The sequence below is a fragment of the Penicillium coprophilum genome (assembly GCF_028826855.1).
Source record: "Penicillium coprophilum strain IBT 35676 chromosome Unknown utg000006l_segment0_segment0, whole genome shotgun sequence".
Taxonomy (NCBI): Eukaryota; Fungi; Ascomycota; class Eurotiomycetes; order Eurotiales; family Aspergillaceae; genus Penicillium; species Penicillium coprophilum.
The window spans coordinates 3,014,103-3,027,131 of NW_026622725.1; the positions used below are offsets into that span (position 1 = coordinate 3,014,103).

At 50.1% G+C, this 13,029-nt stretch overlaps 6 protein-coding genes across 6 annotated transcripts; 2 read left to right on the forward strand and 4 right to left on the reverse strand.

The window, feature by feature from the left end:
- Nucleotides 1-4,185: 4,185 nt before the first annotated feature.
- Nucleotides 4,186-5,409, reverse strand: N7500_010108 (MBL fold metallo-hydrolase; the record flags this gene model as incomplete). The annotated part of the gene is made up of 3 exons (XM_056681246.1): nt 4,186-4,898; nt 4,968-5,115; nt 5,179-5,409. 3 exons carry the CDS (start codon nt 5,407-5,409, stop codon nt 4,186-4,188), a joined length of 1,092 nt encoding a protein of 363 aa, XP_056528628.1.
- Nucleotides 5,410-5,633: 224 nt separating this feature from the next.
- N7500_010109 (uncharacterized protein) lies at nt 5,634-6,203 on the forward strand (the record flags this gene model as incomplete). Its single annotated transcript, XM_056681247.1, has 1 exon — nt 5,634-6,203. One exon carries the CDS (start codon nt 5,634-5,636, stop codon nt 6,201-6,203), a length of 570 nt encoding a protein of 189 aa, XP_056528629.1.
- A 273-nt stretch (nt 6,204-6,476) lies between these two features.
- Nucleotides 6,477-8,475, forward strand: N7500_010110 (ABC1 kinase family protein; the record flags this gene model as incomplete). Its single annotated transcript, XM_056681248.1, has 2 exons — nt 6,477-7,216; nt 7,275-8,475. 2 exons carry the CDS (start codon nt 6,477-6,479, stop codon nt 8,473-8,475), a joined length of 1,941 nt encoding a protein of 646 aa, XP_056528630.1.
- Nucleotides 8,476-8,613: 138 nt separating this feature from the next.
- Nucleotides 8,614-9,174, reverse strand: N7500_010111 (uncharacterized protein; the record flags this gene model as incomplete). The annotated part of the gene is made up of 1 exon (XM_056681249.1): nt 8,614-9,174. One exon carries the CDS (start codon nt 9,172-9,174, stop codon nt 8,614-8,616), a length of 561 nt encoding a protein of 186 aa, XP_056528631.1.
- A 447-nt stretch (nt 9,175-9,621) lies between these two features.
- N7500_010112 (transcription elongation factor DST1) lies at nt 9,622-10,542 on the reverse strand (the record flags this gene model as incomplete). The annotated part of the gene is made up of 1 exon (XM_056681250.1): nt 9,622-10,542. The coding sequence occupies one exon, from the start codon at nt 10,540-10,542 to the stop codon at nt 9,622-9,624; it is 921 nt and encodes a 306-aa protein (XP_056528632.1).
- Nucleotides 10,543-11,677: 1,135 nt separating this feature from the next.
- Nucleotides 11,678-12,934, reverse strand: N7500_010113 (GTPase-activating protein RNA1; the record flags this gene model as incomplete). Its single annotated transcript, XM_056681251.1, has 1 exon — nt 11,678-12,934. One exon carries the CDS (start codon nt 12,932-12,934, stop codon nt 11,678-11,680), a length of 1,257 nt encoding a protein of 418 aa, XP_056528633.1.
- Between the last annotated feature and the right edge of the window lie 95 nt (nt 12,935-13,029).

Sequence of the window (13,029 nt, forward strand, 5' to 3'; positions counted from 1 at the left end):
TGAGTGTCTCCCGAGGTCTACCTTAGCCAGGTACCTTCGTATGTACTCCGTAATTGCCCCCCAATATTGAGGTTTCTTGTTCCACATCATTGGACCACGCAACTTGGGATTATATCGGTCCCCTCTCGGTCTTGGCTGGTGTATCTGGCCATTCGCCGACGCAGATCGGGAATCCCGTGTCGAAAGACCGACGCTCAAAAGTCCGACGCGGCACGCGGGAATTCGGCACGTCAGTTTCAAGTTTTGAGATGTTCCAGGTACCAGAGCTACTTTTCTATGGTTAGATCTCCCAATTTTCTGATTGCCAACTCTTCATGATTGAGTCGTGTGTGGTTCACACTGATCTGAAATCTACCCTCATTTTGCCGAGACACCGGGTAAATTGTCCTTGTTTATTCATCACTGGGAAATGAATTGCTGGGCGCCACCAAGTAATAGCGGTAAAATTCCGGAGTTTCTAACCACGTCAGCCTTGTCCATGGACCTGAATTATGTTGCTGTTGAGTTGATCGCATCGCACATTAGATGTCAAAGATCGTGTGCTACGTTACAGCTTTCTCTTAGCTGCATGCAAACCCTGTGTCGATCAGATCCAAGTAATCACATACGCACACGCCCCAAATACGCACAGTCCGCTGAGAAAAGCGAAAACGAACAATGGTCAAAATCCTGGTCCGAACAACTTTCTCTAGCTTCTTAGTTTCGGAGATTAACACCTTAGTCGAAGTCTCACTGCAAATCTAAATCTGTTTGAGATTGACCGTGGAGCTTTCACGGACAAATATACTATACTGGGTAGCTCGAGTGATCACGCACAAATCTAGGGGAGCAATGATGACATACCCTAGACGGAGTAAGCTCGCGCCTGATACCCGAAACAGCAATAAATAAACACACCTAATCCATTACAGTAGACGACTTACGCGACCTCGAACAATCCTCAAGATGCCAGATCATCGCATGCTTTAGCCTTCCCATTTCGGTCGTGATCGACAGGAGAACAAACTCCCCACACTCTCAGACGCGAACCTCACAACTGGCAAGTGGTATTTTGGGGATGCAAAGGGATAGTTTTCTGCCCTTGCTACTGGTTCCCACATAGGGTAGGTGCACATCACTATTTACGGTCATCTCATGAGTCGCTGGGATTGGCCTGACCTGATTCCGGTGTCGGGAAGGGTTTGTGTTATCTACTCCATACGGAGTACTCCATATATTATTAGACGGGGAAATAACAAATCAGTGACATGTTGTCATTATGTTCCCCTTTCTGTGATGCAAGGAAAATATGCACATAACGGACCTACATATGTACTGTGATAACAATTACCCTCTCTAGTATAGGGTAATATACCCAGTCAAGTAGACTAGTGATGTGCCCTGTGCGAGAAATGTCATGGGTAGGTTTTCCGAACTACCCTGTGCGCAAAACCTGTTGAGTCTACTCCGTACAATGCACACGCTCACTATCCCCCCCGTGGGCACAGCCAAGGATGTATTCGAATGGATCGATCGATAGTCTTCTTGGCTGTGTTATATCAATACAACATCAAAACATCGTGTACAGAGTCGGCTGCTTCTAGATTGTACAGACCGGATTAAACGTCACAGTATTGTGTCTCGGACTAGCTGTCACTGCCACTCGGGCACCAGTGATCGGCGAGGTTCCCGATCCCCCGTTTGATCCTGCTTTTCTCCAGGATCGGAAGCAATGACGGTGAGTGTGACGAACTACTCAATGCAGTACTTCGTATAGCAGTTGCTAGTTGCAACCTGTTACTATTGTTAGAAGGGATATTCGAGACTGCCTGCTAGGCTACGGGATAATCTCTTTCTCAATATGCGCCTTCGTGCGTCGATAGATCTGCATAGCCACCGTTTAAGTCCCTGGCCATCCAGTTCCGATTATCAATCTCTGCCGGTACCTGGTGCAAATCCCGGGGGGCGGAGTCGAAGCCGCATAATATGGCTCAAACACTGTTTCAATGTTGCTTTGTTGCTGTATTCTAGATCTTACCAGTACTGTATACTTGGGTATTGGAAGCTTATTCTGGGATACCTTGTCCGGACATGCCAAGGAAGACAGGGATAGATTCGTGGGGGGATGTCGGGGGATCGCCATGCTGCCTGGCGTGCATGTTGTTGTCTATAGATAGCATTCGACGCGGTGAGTGGTTGAATACCATCGTGGTCCTGCCAATGGGCAACAATGTGGGATTAAACTCCATGATCGACGAGAGACAGGTACAAGCCAAGATCTGACAATAGAAGGGGAGAGCAATTATGTTCGAGGTTCACTGCTCGGTTTCACTAGAGTCACTTGGCTGAGCAGTGTGATTACTCGGCATTGCCCATTTATGAGAAGTTGAGATTAGAACGGGGTGTATGATCGACTGCATCCTTGTCCTCATTGTCTTGGACTATCGATAGTCCGTTGTCAATCGGAGTCTCGATGACCTGGATACTCAAATACGATTCACCCCATAATAGAGGCGTATACGGAGTCCTCCGTACTCAGTATGGGACACTTTGATGGTACAGATCACACCTGAGTAAATATATGTTCAGAAACTACTCCGTACTCCATAGCAAGTAGCAACCGTCGACAAGTCTCAAAAATCAATGCGCGCAAATCATCCCGATTGCATCTCATCCCTGTCTCCTCCAAACAGTCTTGGCGCCGAGCCCCAGCTACATGAAAACAGACACTATTCAAAGATATCCTTGGCATGCGTGTCCAATATGATATGATGCGATAAAGTCATTCAATGATGTCAAGTATATTTTGTTTATCGGACAATGCGAGGAACCTCTCTCCCTTGATCTGCTGATCGCCCTCATCTCGCACCTGTCCACCAACGCCAAGCCACGCCGTGCATCCCTTCCGCATTATCGTCTTGGCGAGCATTCGGCCTCTGACCAACCCCCCTTTTTTTTGTCAAGCGTGAGGGGATGCATTCGGGCTTCGGCGATCGTGGGGTGGGGTGGAGAGGAGAGGGAGTCGAGTGTGAGGGTTGGTGATAATGCTTGTTATGTTTGCGTCTTGGCGGGGGCAGTGTGCATGCTTGTACTCCGTCCGTACTGCCCATATGTAACGACGGGGAATGTAGGGACGTGCTTTTTCTATCGGGTGTGTCGTCTGTGAGGGGATCGTGCCGCTGTCAGGGGCGCATTTAGATTTGTTCATGTCGATATGCCAATGTTAGGTTTATCGGCTTACTCTGAGGGATTTTATCCAGCCAAGACGGCAACTGACCGTTGGTCTGAATATCTGTATGCTGTATCGTGAAGGTTCGGTAGATATTTACTCCCAAGGCATCTTGGCTGTAGAACAATGCACGGAGGGAGGCCCGTGGAGGACTAGTCCAGCTGACCGCGGCCGGGCGTCCGTAGGTGTAGTTGCTGCACCGGGGGTTACACTGTATATTATGTGTTCCTTCTGGGCGTTGAGGTGCTTCTTGACTTATCTGAACGTGAATGAAAAAGCAAAAGTGGGTGTATGTGGTAATTGAATATATTTGACATGAGATCAATATTTGCTGTAGTAAATAGAAGCTATATTCATGTTGCATGGCATATAAAACATATATATTGCACGTCTAGGGTCGAGGTATCATGAATCACTTGAAGCAGATATGTGGATTCAATTTATGTGGAATTGAAGTTGTTGACATATAATTGCTTGTAGGATACAAATATATATCAACTGGAGATTCCATGAGGCTCCCGGTTTTCTTAGTATTTAATTTGATTGAGATTGTGCAGTGCAAGTTACAATTGTTTTTTTCTAGAATATATCCCTCAAAACTGTCATAGAAGCTGCAAGTACTACATTTACAAGCATCAATGCCTACGCTACTTGACCACATGTGTTTCAGCATCATCATTATCAGCATTTCACGCTTACTATCTATCGTCAGTCTAAAAACAGTCATCTGCATCAGTCCCGCATTCCTCCGATCGCAAGAATTTTCAGCAAGGAGATAGAGTAACGCCAGAATTTGGAATCCGGTCAGCAGAATAAGTTATGCCGAGGCGATGACGAGATAGCCCCTTGATGAGACTCGTTGCTCCGAACAACACATGCCATGCGGTTTCGTATCAAAACCCTGCGTCCACACCGAGGATCAATGTTTCAGATAAAAGCGATGTAACAGAATATCAGAACGTGAATCAGAACGTGAATCAGAACGTGATTTTTGATCCTACGGTGCAGGGTACCAAGGACCCAGGCATGTGTCTCTCAATCGCAAACTTAGCCCGCCAGCCCGAACAGTGACCCGGCATGAGCACAGCGGGATCAAGTCGTTTGAGATCAGCTACTGTGTTTTGGATTTGATCCGCGTCGCTCGTGGCGAGGTGAAATCCGCCGACAACGGCATGGACAGGTACCGTCCCGCCGGTGAGCTGAACGGCATGTTTGGTGGTGTTGACTACGCCAGCGTGACTACATCCCGTGAATACAACAAGTCCCTTTCCTAGGGAATATGTGAGCTCAATAAGCTTGTAAAAGGGGTGTAGGGTGGGCATACCCTTGAGGTTGCAGATGAGAGAACGTTCATCCTTAATGACCTCATCAGAGAACCATTCATTGTCATCAGGATCATATTGCACTGCATTCTTTAGACCTGTCTCATACGGCGTCACTCGTGGAATTTCCCCAGAGACAAGAAAAAAGTCATCAAGTACGGTGTGCGGTTCGCTCCGCTTGTCGACCACCGCACCTGCACTTTCAATTGCTTCAAAGGTAGGGTCAGCTTCGTGGGAAATGATATACTCGGGTAGAGCAATGCCTCTGTAGACCGGTCGGTCTGGGTGCAAGTCCGCGACCAAGTCGTCAGAGCGGCTCGCGGCTCGTTTGGCATCGGTTATCATGCGGATTGCTCGCGGAAGACCACCTGTATGAATGTCAGAGCAGTTGAAGGGAACACCCGTGGAAATGTTCGTTGTCATTCAGATTGACGAACCGGAGTGGTCTCGATGCCAATGCGACAGATGAATCACTTCCACAGAGGAAAGATTTGGTCGCAGCCGTTTCACATTTCTCTCCCAAGCCTCTTCTTCAGGACCCGCATCGAAAAGAATGGCGTGTTTCTTATCACCTCTAGTGGCAGTCTATGTGTGATAGGCTTAATATCAAACCGTATTCGAGAGTTCGATGATAGAACATCGCCTTACCACTAGAATTGACAAGCCATGTGCTGCGCAACAGACATCCTCTAGCCTGAACTCCTTGCAGGCTTCCCCGCGGTCTGTCAGTGTATGAGTTGAGCCCATGGCAATTGAACCCAGCGTCCCTGAGACTTGGACGGTATCTGGGGCTGGAGACGAGAGCGGATCTAGTTCATTGTCGATGATAACAATGGCTTCGAGGGAATCCACCTCTCCGAGATTTATTGGCGTCTCCATAGAGTAACTGGGTTTGCAATCAAAGGCTCTGAGGGCCAAATAATTGGAATATAAGCGATACCTTCAAGGATCTAGAAACTCCCGAATGTCCGTCGAATATCAAGGAAGTGAAGTTCCGAGTTCTCCACAAATGCGGGGGGCAATCACATCTCTTCCCCTGACGAAAACATTGCATCTTCAACTTCTCTCAATTTTCTCTACCGTCGTCCGCTCTATCTCATATAATGCGCCTTTCTCTCGACCTCTTCCTACTCCTCCTGTTCTTCTCCCCCGTCTCAGCCATCGGTACATCATGCTTCAAAGTCGTCTCCGCACTGGTTAGCCGACCAGGCCATCTCTTTGATAAATTCCAGAGTGAGATCTGCGATGCTGGATGCCAGCCGACTGTTCCTCACTGGGATCTATGGACGCGCAACAATACCTTTGTCCCCGCCGTTCGCAGTCTGATGCAGCGCATGAATGTACCCCACAAGGAAGAGGCTCTACTGAAGATGGGCGACGATGTTGCGCTCAAGATCAAGGAAAGCTGTGGACCGATGCTAGGTGGTGGAGTACATATCTGCTCTGATCCGGAGACACTGGCTGGGTTTGGAAACTGCTTCAAGCGCAATTTCCTCAAGGCTTCGATCAAACATCTTCCTAATTTGATCCCAATGGCCTCGGAAGAATCGTGCAAGGAGCAACTCAGGTTCTTGGAGAGTGATGAGCTGTGGGATATTACGATTCCTCAGAATATGCGGGATTATGCGAAAGTGTGTGATACTCTGGGGCCTAACGACCATGATGAATTATGAAGTACATCTGTAAATAGTTTAAATAGTGTACATGTAGTTAATATCACCTGTATATACTAATTTTGCTCGATCTCTAAGATCTCAGTAATGTAGGAACTACTCAACTCCGACTCCGCGCGGAGCTACCGCAGATGACGACAAGCGGAGTTTCTCCAACACGACACGTCTGACACTTCACACTTCACCCTTATAACTCGCTTTACCTTTTGAGGATCAGACTGAATCTGATTAATACAACCATGCAGTGATTCGGCGTCCACCTCTTCATTTCCCATGGCGCACGCGACGTTTCTCCGCCCTCTGCGGCCCACCGTCATCCGTCCCTCAGCCTGGCGTCCGCACCGATATGCTCACTCAAGCCAATTCCAACCCTTCGTGCCACCGTCACCGAGCTCCCTAGGCAAACCCAAAGAAGCAAAGACCTACAAACGGACCATCAAATGGTTACGCCGAATCATCTATGTCTCTCTGGCAACAGGCGTCGCCTACGGCATTGACAGCCAGTTCTACGCCTCATCGCTGACTCGAACAGCCCGTACCTTCTCCCTCGGTATCTTCGTCGCCCTCGACTACAAAATCAACTTCCGCCCACACCCGCCACTGGCCAGCTCTATTGCTGCCGTGCACGCCCGCAACGCAGAGCGCTTGTCGGATCTGCTGAGGCATAATGGTGGTCTCTACCTAAAGATCGGTCAGGCCATTGCTATGCAATCCGCCATCCTACCCCCCGAGTTCCAGAAAATGTTCTCCCGCATGTTTGACGATGCGCCTCAGAATGAGTGGAAGGATATCGAGAAGGTCATCAGGGAGGATTTTGGCAAGTCGCCGGAGGAGGTGTTCGGTATCTCGTTTACGGGTGACCCCGACAAGGGTGTGATGGAACGCAGAGCCCGAGCCAGCGCCAGTGTTGCCCAAGTTCACTGGGCTCGTTTGCAGGATGGCAGAGAGGTCGCGATCAAGATCCAAAAACGAGAGATTGTGCAGCAATTGGAATGGGATCTCTGGGCCTTCAAGTGAGTTGTGCGAGTCCGACCTGTGCGAAGGATGTTATGCTAATATTGAAACCAATAGGGTCGTGACTTTTATCTACAGCAAGGTGTTCGACATCCCCTTCTACAGTCTTATTCCCTACATCAGTGAGAGATTATCGCTCGAAACAGACTTCGTAAATGAAGCAGACAACTCGGAAAACATGGCCAAGCTAGTGGCCGCTGAACCCCGCCTGCGCGATCGCGTGTACATTCCTCGTGTGTATCGTGAGTTGAGTTCAAAGCGCGTCATGACTGCCGAATGGGTAGAGGGTGTGCGGCTCTGGGACAAAGATGCTATCACGCGGCCCTGGCGCGGCGGCTGGCGCCAGGGAAGTCCAGGCTGTCATGGTACACCACTTGACCAGCCGGAGGGGAATGCTGCAGATCAAAGCCTGCGCACATCGAGGACCAAGCCACGGCGCGATCACTGGCGAGGCCCCAACAACCGTGGCGGACTGGGACTGTCACTCAAGGACGTGATGACAACCATGGTAGACCTGTTTTCTGCTCAGATGTTCTTATGGGGATACGTCCACTGCGATCCGCATCCGGGCAATATCTTCATCCGCCGCAAGCCAGATGGACGGCCAGAGCTGGTTCTGATCGACCACGGCCTGTACATCCACATGGACCCCGGATTCCGACACCAATACGCGCGCTTCTGGAAAGCCCTCCTCACCTTCGATAATCGCACGCTGGGCGAGATTGTCAAGGGCTGGGGCGTGAACAACCCAGATTTCTTCGCATCCGCAACATTAATGCGCCCCTACAGTGGGGGAGACATGTCTACGCACCGCGGCCTGAAGGGACTGAGCAAGTCGGAGCGTGCCGAGCGACACTTTGAGATGCAACAAAAGTTACGCAAGTCGATCCGGGATATGCTAGGCGATGAAACCAAGTGGCCACAGGAGCTGATTTTTATCGGTCGCAATCTGCGCATCGTCCAAGGAAATAATCAATTCTTGGGCTCGCCGGTGAACCGTGTTAAGATTTCTGGTATCTGGGCTTCGCGTGCGCTCATCGAATCGCCGGATCTGCCGCTGGTCGAGAAGGTCCGGAACATCGGTCGCCATTTGGTCTTCCGCATGGTATTGTTTAGTACTGATATCTTCTTCTATTTCACCAAGGTGCGCCAGTATCTGCATTTAGGTGGTGGTATGGAAGATGATATCGAGGCCCAGATGCAGAATATGGCCAAGGATATGGGCGTTGAGCTTAACCACAGCGTCTTTGAGGGATAGACTGCCCCGGATCTTATAGAATAATGTGGTCAGAACGACACTTGACTTGGGATTTATGCATTATACCATCTGGACTTATCTAGAAAAATCTCCCAAATAATGACACTCTCCTTGGCTGTTGGCTGATATATATTTCATTCACCCTGTCCCATCCGTATCGAAATCCAAATAAATCCCTTCACTATTACTTCCACCACTACCACCACTCTTAGATTCCGTTAAATCCCCCAATCTCCCAAGTCTAGCAAGATAAGCAGCCCCCGTATCCGCCCAAACATGATATTCACAAACTGCCAGCCTCCCGTGCCCAGACCCACCACCTTCAACCGCAAGCTTGATGCGGTAAACGAACGTCTCATCCCACGCCTGCCGCGTCTCCTTCCAGCCAAATGTTGCTGTTCCACGCAGCGAAACAGTCATGCAGCTACCATCAACCACCCAATTCTCATCGGGCTCGAAGACCATGTTCTTGATAGAGAGGAGGGAGGTGATGAGCTCGAAGTAAGTTGCTACCCCATCTTGGCCGGTGAATGGACGGCCTAGAAAGGGAGCTAGTTGCGGGAGACCATGTTCGTGAGCTACAGGTTTGGGGGATGTTGTGAAGGTTGAGAGGAGCTGGTTGGGGTTTGTTGGGTCTGGGTTTGTGAGGGCATCTAGGAGGGCATAGACTGGTTTTAGAAGGTCTGGGCGTGCGGCCATTCTGACTTCTGTTGGCTTGGTGTAGATGTGGAATTGGGAGGGAAATTGAATGTATGGACTTGTGTTTGATACCAGGCGGTGGACGTCGGAAAGTACTGACATAAATATGACGTTGATCCTTGCTGATATCTACTATTAATGTAGTAGTATCAAAACAACCAACAACCCTAAGTGTTAATATCAACAATTGGGATATTGGGATATCGGAATATCTGGATTTTGGTAGAGAGTTCACTGGTTTTCATCCATTTGGCCAGACGAGTTTCGCTCAAGAGAAACGGATGTAGAAGGAAGGCAGAAATCAAAAGCCCTTTTAGAACTCCCGCGGCTTTCATAGCTGAGCTTGATAGAAAGAATGGAAACATGAAGAAGAAAAGAAAAACAAAAGAAACACCGAGTCCCAAAGAATAATACATTTCCGCTCCTGCAGCTATCGGACGGCCGAATTCACTGTCGCCAGGACTTGCCGCAGTTCAGACACGTGCAGAACAAAGTCATCGGTTCATCAGCCGCACGAGTCTGAGCCTCGGTGTAGGTAACCTTGCGCTGGCCACACTTACCGCACTGCAGACTCTTACTGATACTGCGTTCTTGCTGCGCAACCATAGCCTTGTCCATGTTCTCCTTCTGAATCTTGGCATCCGCCTCACGCTGCTCAACAGAGCGCAGCTCATCGTGGCTCATGCGCACAAATTGCTCAGAGGTAATTTCTCCCTCGACAACGCGCACACGCAACTTCGGGTTGGACTTATTCTTCAGGTTCTGGAAAAGACTGCGGATCTTTGTGCGGTACTCCTCCTTCGTCTCCGGTCCCAAGTACTTGTATGCGGAAACCTCCACTGCAATGGCGCGCGATAGAACAACCTTCACAGACTCACTCGACCCAACACACAGTCCATCATACATCAGTCCCGTGCAGCTGTCACGCACTCGGTTCCCGGTATGATTGATCTCCGCCCCATCTGCCTTCCAGGTTCGCTTATCCGGAGGCACGGACAGCTTCGACGCCTTGTCTGAGGGTGTAGCAGCGACTGGGGTGGACGCTCCTGTGCCATTTTGTGCTGGTCGTGGAGAACCGCTCGAGCCCCGACTGGCTGCTGTACCACCACCCTGCTTCTGCTTGTTCACCTCGGTTCGCCACTTGGAGACGATCTCGCTAGAGAGCCGCGCGACTTCGGGCGTCTTGCTTTGCTTGAACTTGTTGACGATGATTCCGATGCGCGTCTGTCGGAGGAGGTCTTCGGTTGCACGGACTCCAGATTGAATCTCCTTCAAAAGGCCCAGGATCACAGTGGGAGACTCATTAGATGTCGCGGCCTTGCCCAAGGCCTTGGCCTTGGCTTCAATCTCTTTGGCGTCCATCGCCATATTGTGCGGGGTAGAGGGATATTCGATCGGAGTGCTTGACGGGGTCAATGGAGGGCCGGCTAAGAAAGTCCCACACGATCTATAAGCCACAAATGTCAGTATACCATCGCAAAAGCTTGGAGCGCAGGGTCTTTATAAGCCCGGATGCCGGCACATTCTACAGAACCACCGCGAGCACACTTGTCCCATTGGGATCACGAATCATGGAGTACAGATATTTTCAGCAAATGTCACACGAAGCATGGCTTTTGGTATACTCCGCCATAGAGACTCATGCGGGTGAGGGTGGTACGCTATGAATTTGCACGTGTCCACCTTCTTCCCCATTTGCTCTCGGAAACATGACAGAACAAGCACAGTGCAGGCCGGAGACAAAAATACCAGAGGTGTTATACATATTGCGACAAAATAGCAATGGATAATTGTGCTAACACAAGATGCAGTGAGGGGTGTTTTGCGCGGGCACTCACTGGGAGATATTTCACGGTCGCGTTCACGGTATAGTGTTGCGAACTAGGAGTTGAAATAAGAACAAAGAGCGGAAAGGCGACGGGAATGAAAGCGCCAGAAGCGAGAGGTATGGTAGATGGAATATGTCAAAGCCGACGAGGTAAATGAAATTTGATGAGCTGCGATGTTTCGAGGTTCGCGCCAAGCCTTGCGTTCCATTTTCGGAAATTCTTTTTCTTTCTATATGCAGCTTTGTATACACCCTTGTTTACATTTCCAAAAATTGATATTTGAATGTTCCTGCTTGTCCAGATATGTATTCCATCTATATGGTTATGTCTCCTCCGAAAAAAACGGGGGTCCATGGCTATGCAAACAGAATATGGATCAAAGCAAAGGGAATTATGTGCAGCGAGGGTTTCATCATTGTAGATTGGGGGTATAACAAATGGGGGTCTTTTTGAAGGTAAAGCGTAAGCGTCGTCAGTCAGATCCTCATACCCGAAGCTTGTGAGTGGCCGTGGACACGTGAGGGGGACCATGGATGGCCAAGAGGACACCAAGTAAGCGGAGGGCGTTGGTTTCTCAGCTTTCGGTGATACAGAGTGACATTTGGATCCATGAGACATCCGTGATGAAAGACAGGTACTGATGGAAGTGACAATTGTCCAACAGCTCAAAAGGTTTAGATAGCCGTCTTGCCCAAGACATCGGCCAGTTCATCGACGTCCTTGTCAGCTCTCTGAGCCACCTTTTCTTCCTCGGCAAGTTCGGCATCCTTGAGGTCCTTCTCAGCCTTGGCTTCCTCCTCCTCTTCCTCTTCCTCTTCTTCATCCTCGTCTTCCGAGTCCTCCTCCTCGAGTTCATCCAAGTCGTCAAGACCCCATGTATCCTCGGGGTCCTCATCGGTACCGTGCTCCTCCTGTCGAGCCTCCAAGAGCTCACGCAGGTCAGTAATGTTGGGGTCCTCCTCGGAGAAGATATTTCCGTTGAGCTCGACACGACGGAGGCTGGGGAGAGCAGTCTTGGCTGCATGTGTGAAGCTCTTGACAGCTTCCGCCTTCATCTCGTTGTACTGAAGACGCAAAGTCTGAAGCTTCTGGTTCTTGTTGGCCGCCAAGGCCTGGGCAACCTTGACACCACCACGGGCAGAAAGCAGACAGTCGCCGACACCAAGCTCGCGCAGAGAGGGCCAGCCAGACAGGGCGTTTGACAGGGCAGCGGAACCCACATGGGTGAAAGTGTTATCCTGCAGATCCAGGACCTCCAGGGAGTGCGCGTGGTAGAGACCCTCTGTCAACAAGTGGGAGATACCCTCCGATCGGATACCATTTTGTGTCATCTTGACCGACTTCAGACCTGCCGCATGGGCCTTGTAGGCCCGAGCCCATGCCTCCATACTGCCATTCTCCAAGCGGTTTCGTCCGCAGACAACACTCTCCAGCAGTCCAACCTCCTCACCACAGTTGCGAGCTTCCTCCTTGCGCTCAGCCAGCTTTGACAGTGCATCGGCAACCTGAGATCCAGCGGCAGGGCCGAGTCCATTGTTGTTCAGAATGAGGTGGCGGAGGGGCACATGGCGCGAGAGGAATTCGATAAGTGGGGCTTGAGTTCTGAGACCAAAAGCATTGTCATTAAGGTTCACGGTGTGAACAGTCGAGATCTTGAGGATGGCGTTTAGAAGCGCATTCAGAGCAGTGGGAATTTCCGTCAGGAGACGACCGGTGAAGATGTCGTCGAGGTAGGCAGCTTCGAGGCACTTTTGGGTCTTAAGGACCTCGGCCAGACGCTCGGAGGCGCCAATGCCAAGTGTGTTCCCACCAAGACGAATTTCAGTGTAGTCAGTGTTGTCAATCAAGGGCTGAATGTGCACATTGATGTCCTCTGCGCTGTCGAGCTTGAGGACTCTGCCCTCGAGGGAGAAGACCTTGGGAGGGGCCATGGCGGGGTAGTTGTTCAAGTGGGATGTTGAGATAAGAAAAGGAAGTAGATAGGAGAAGGCTCAATGGCGGATAATATCCCAGCAATAAGGAGACC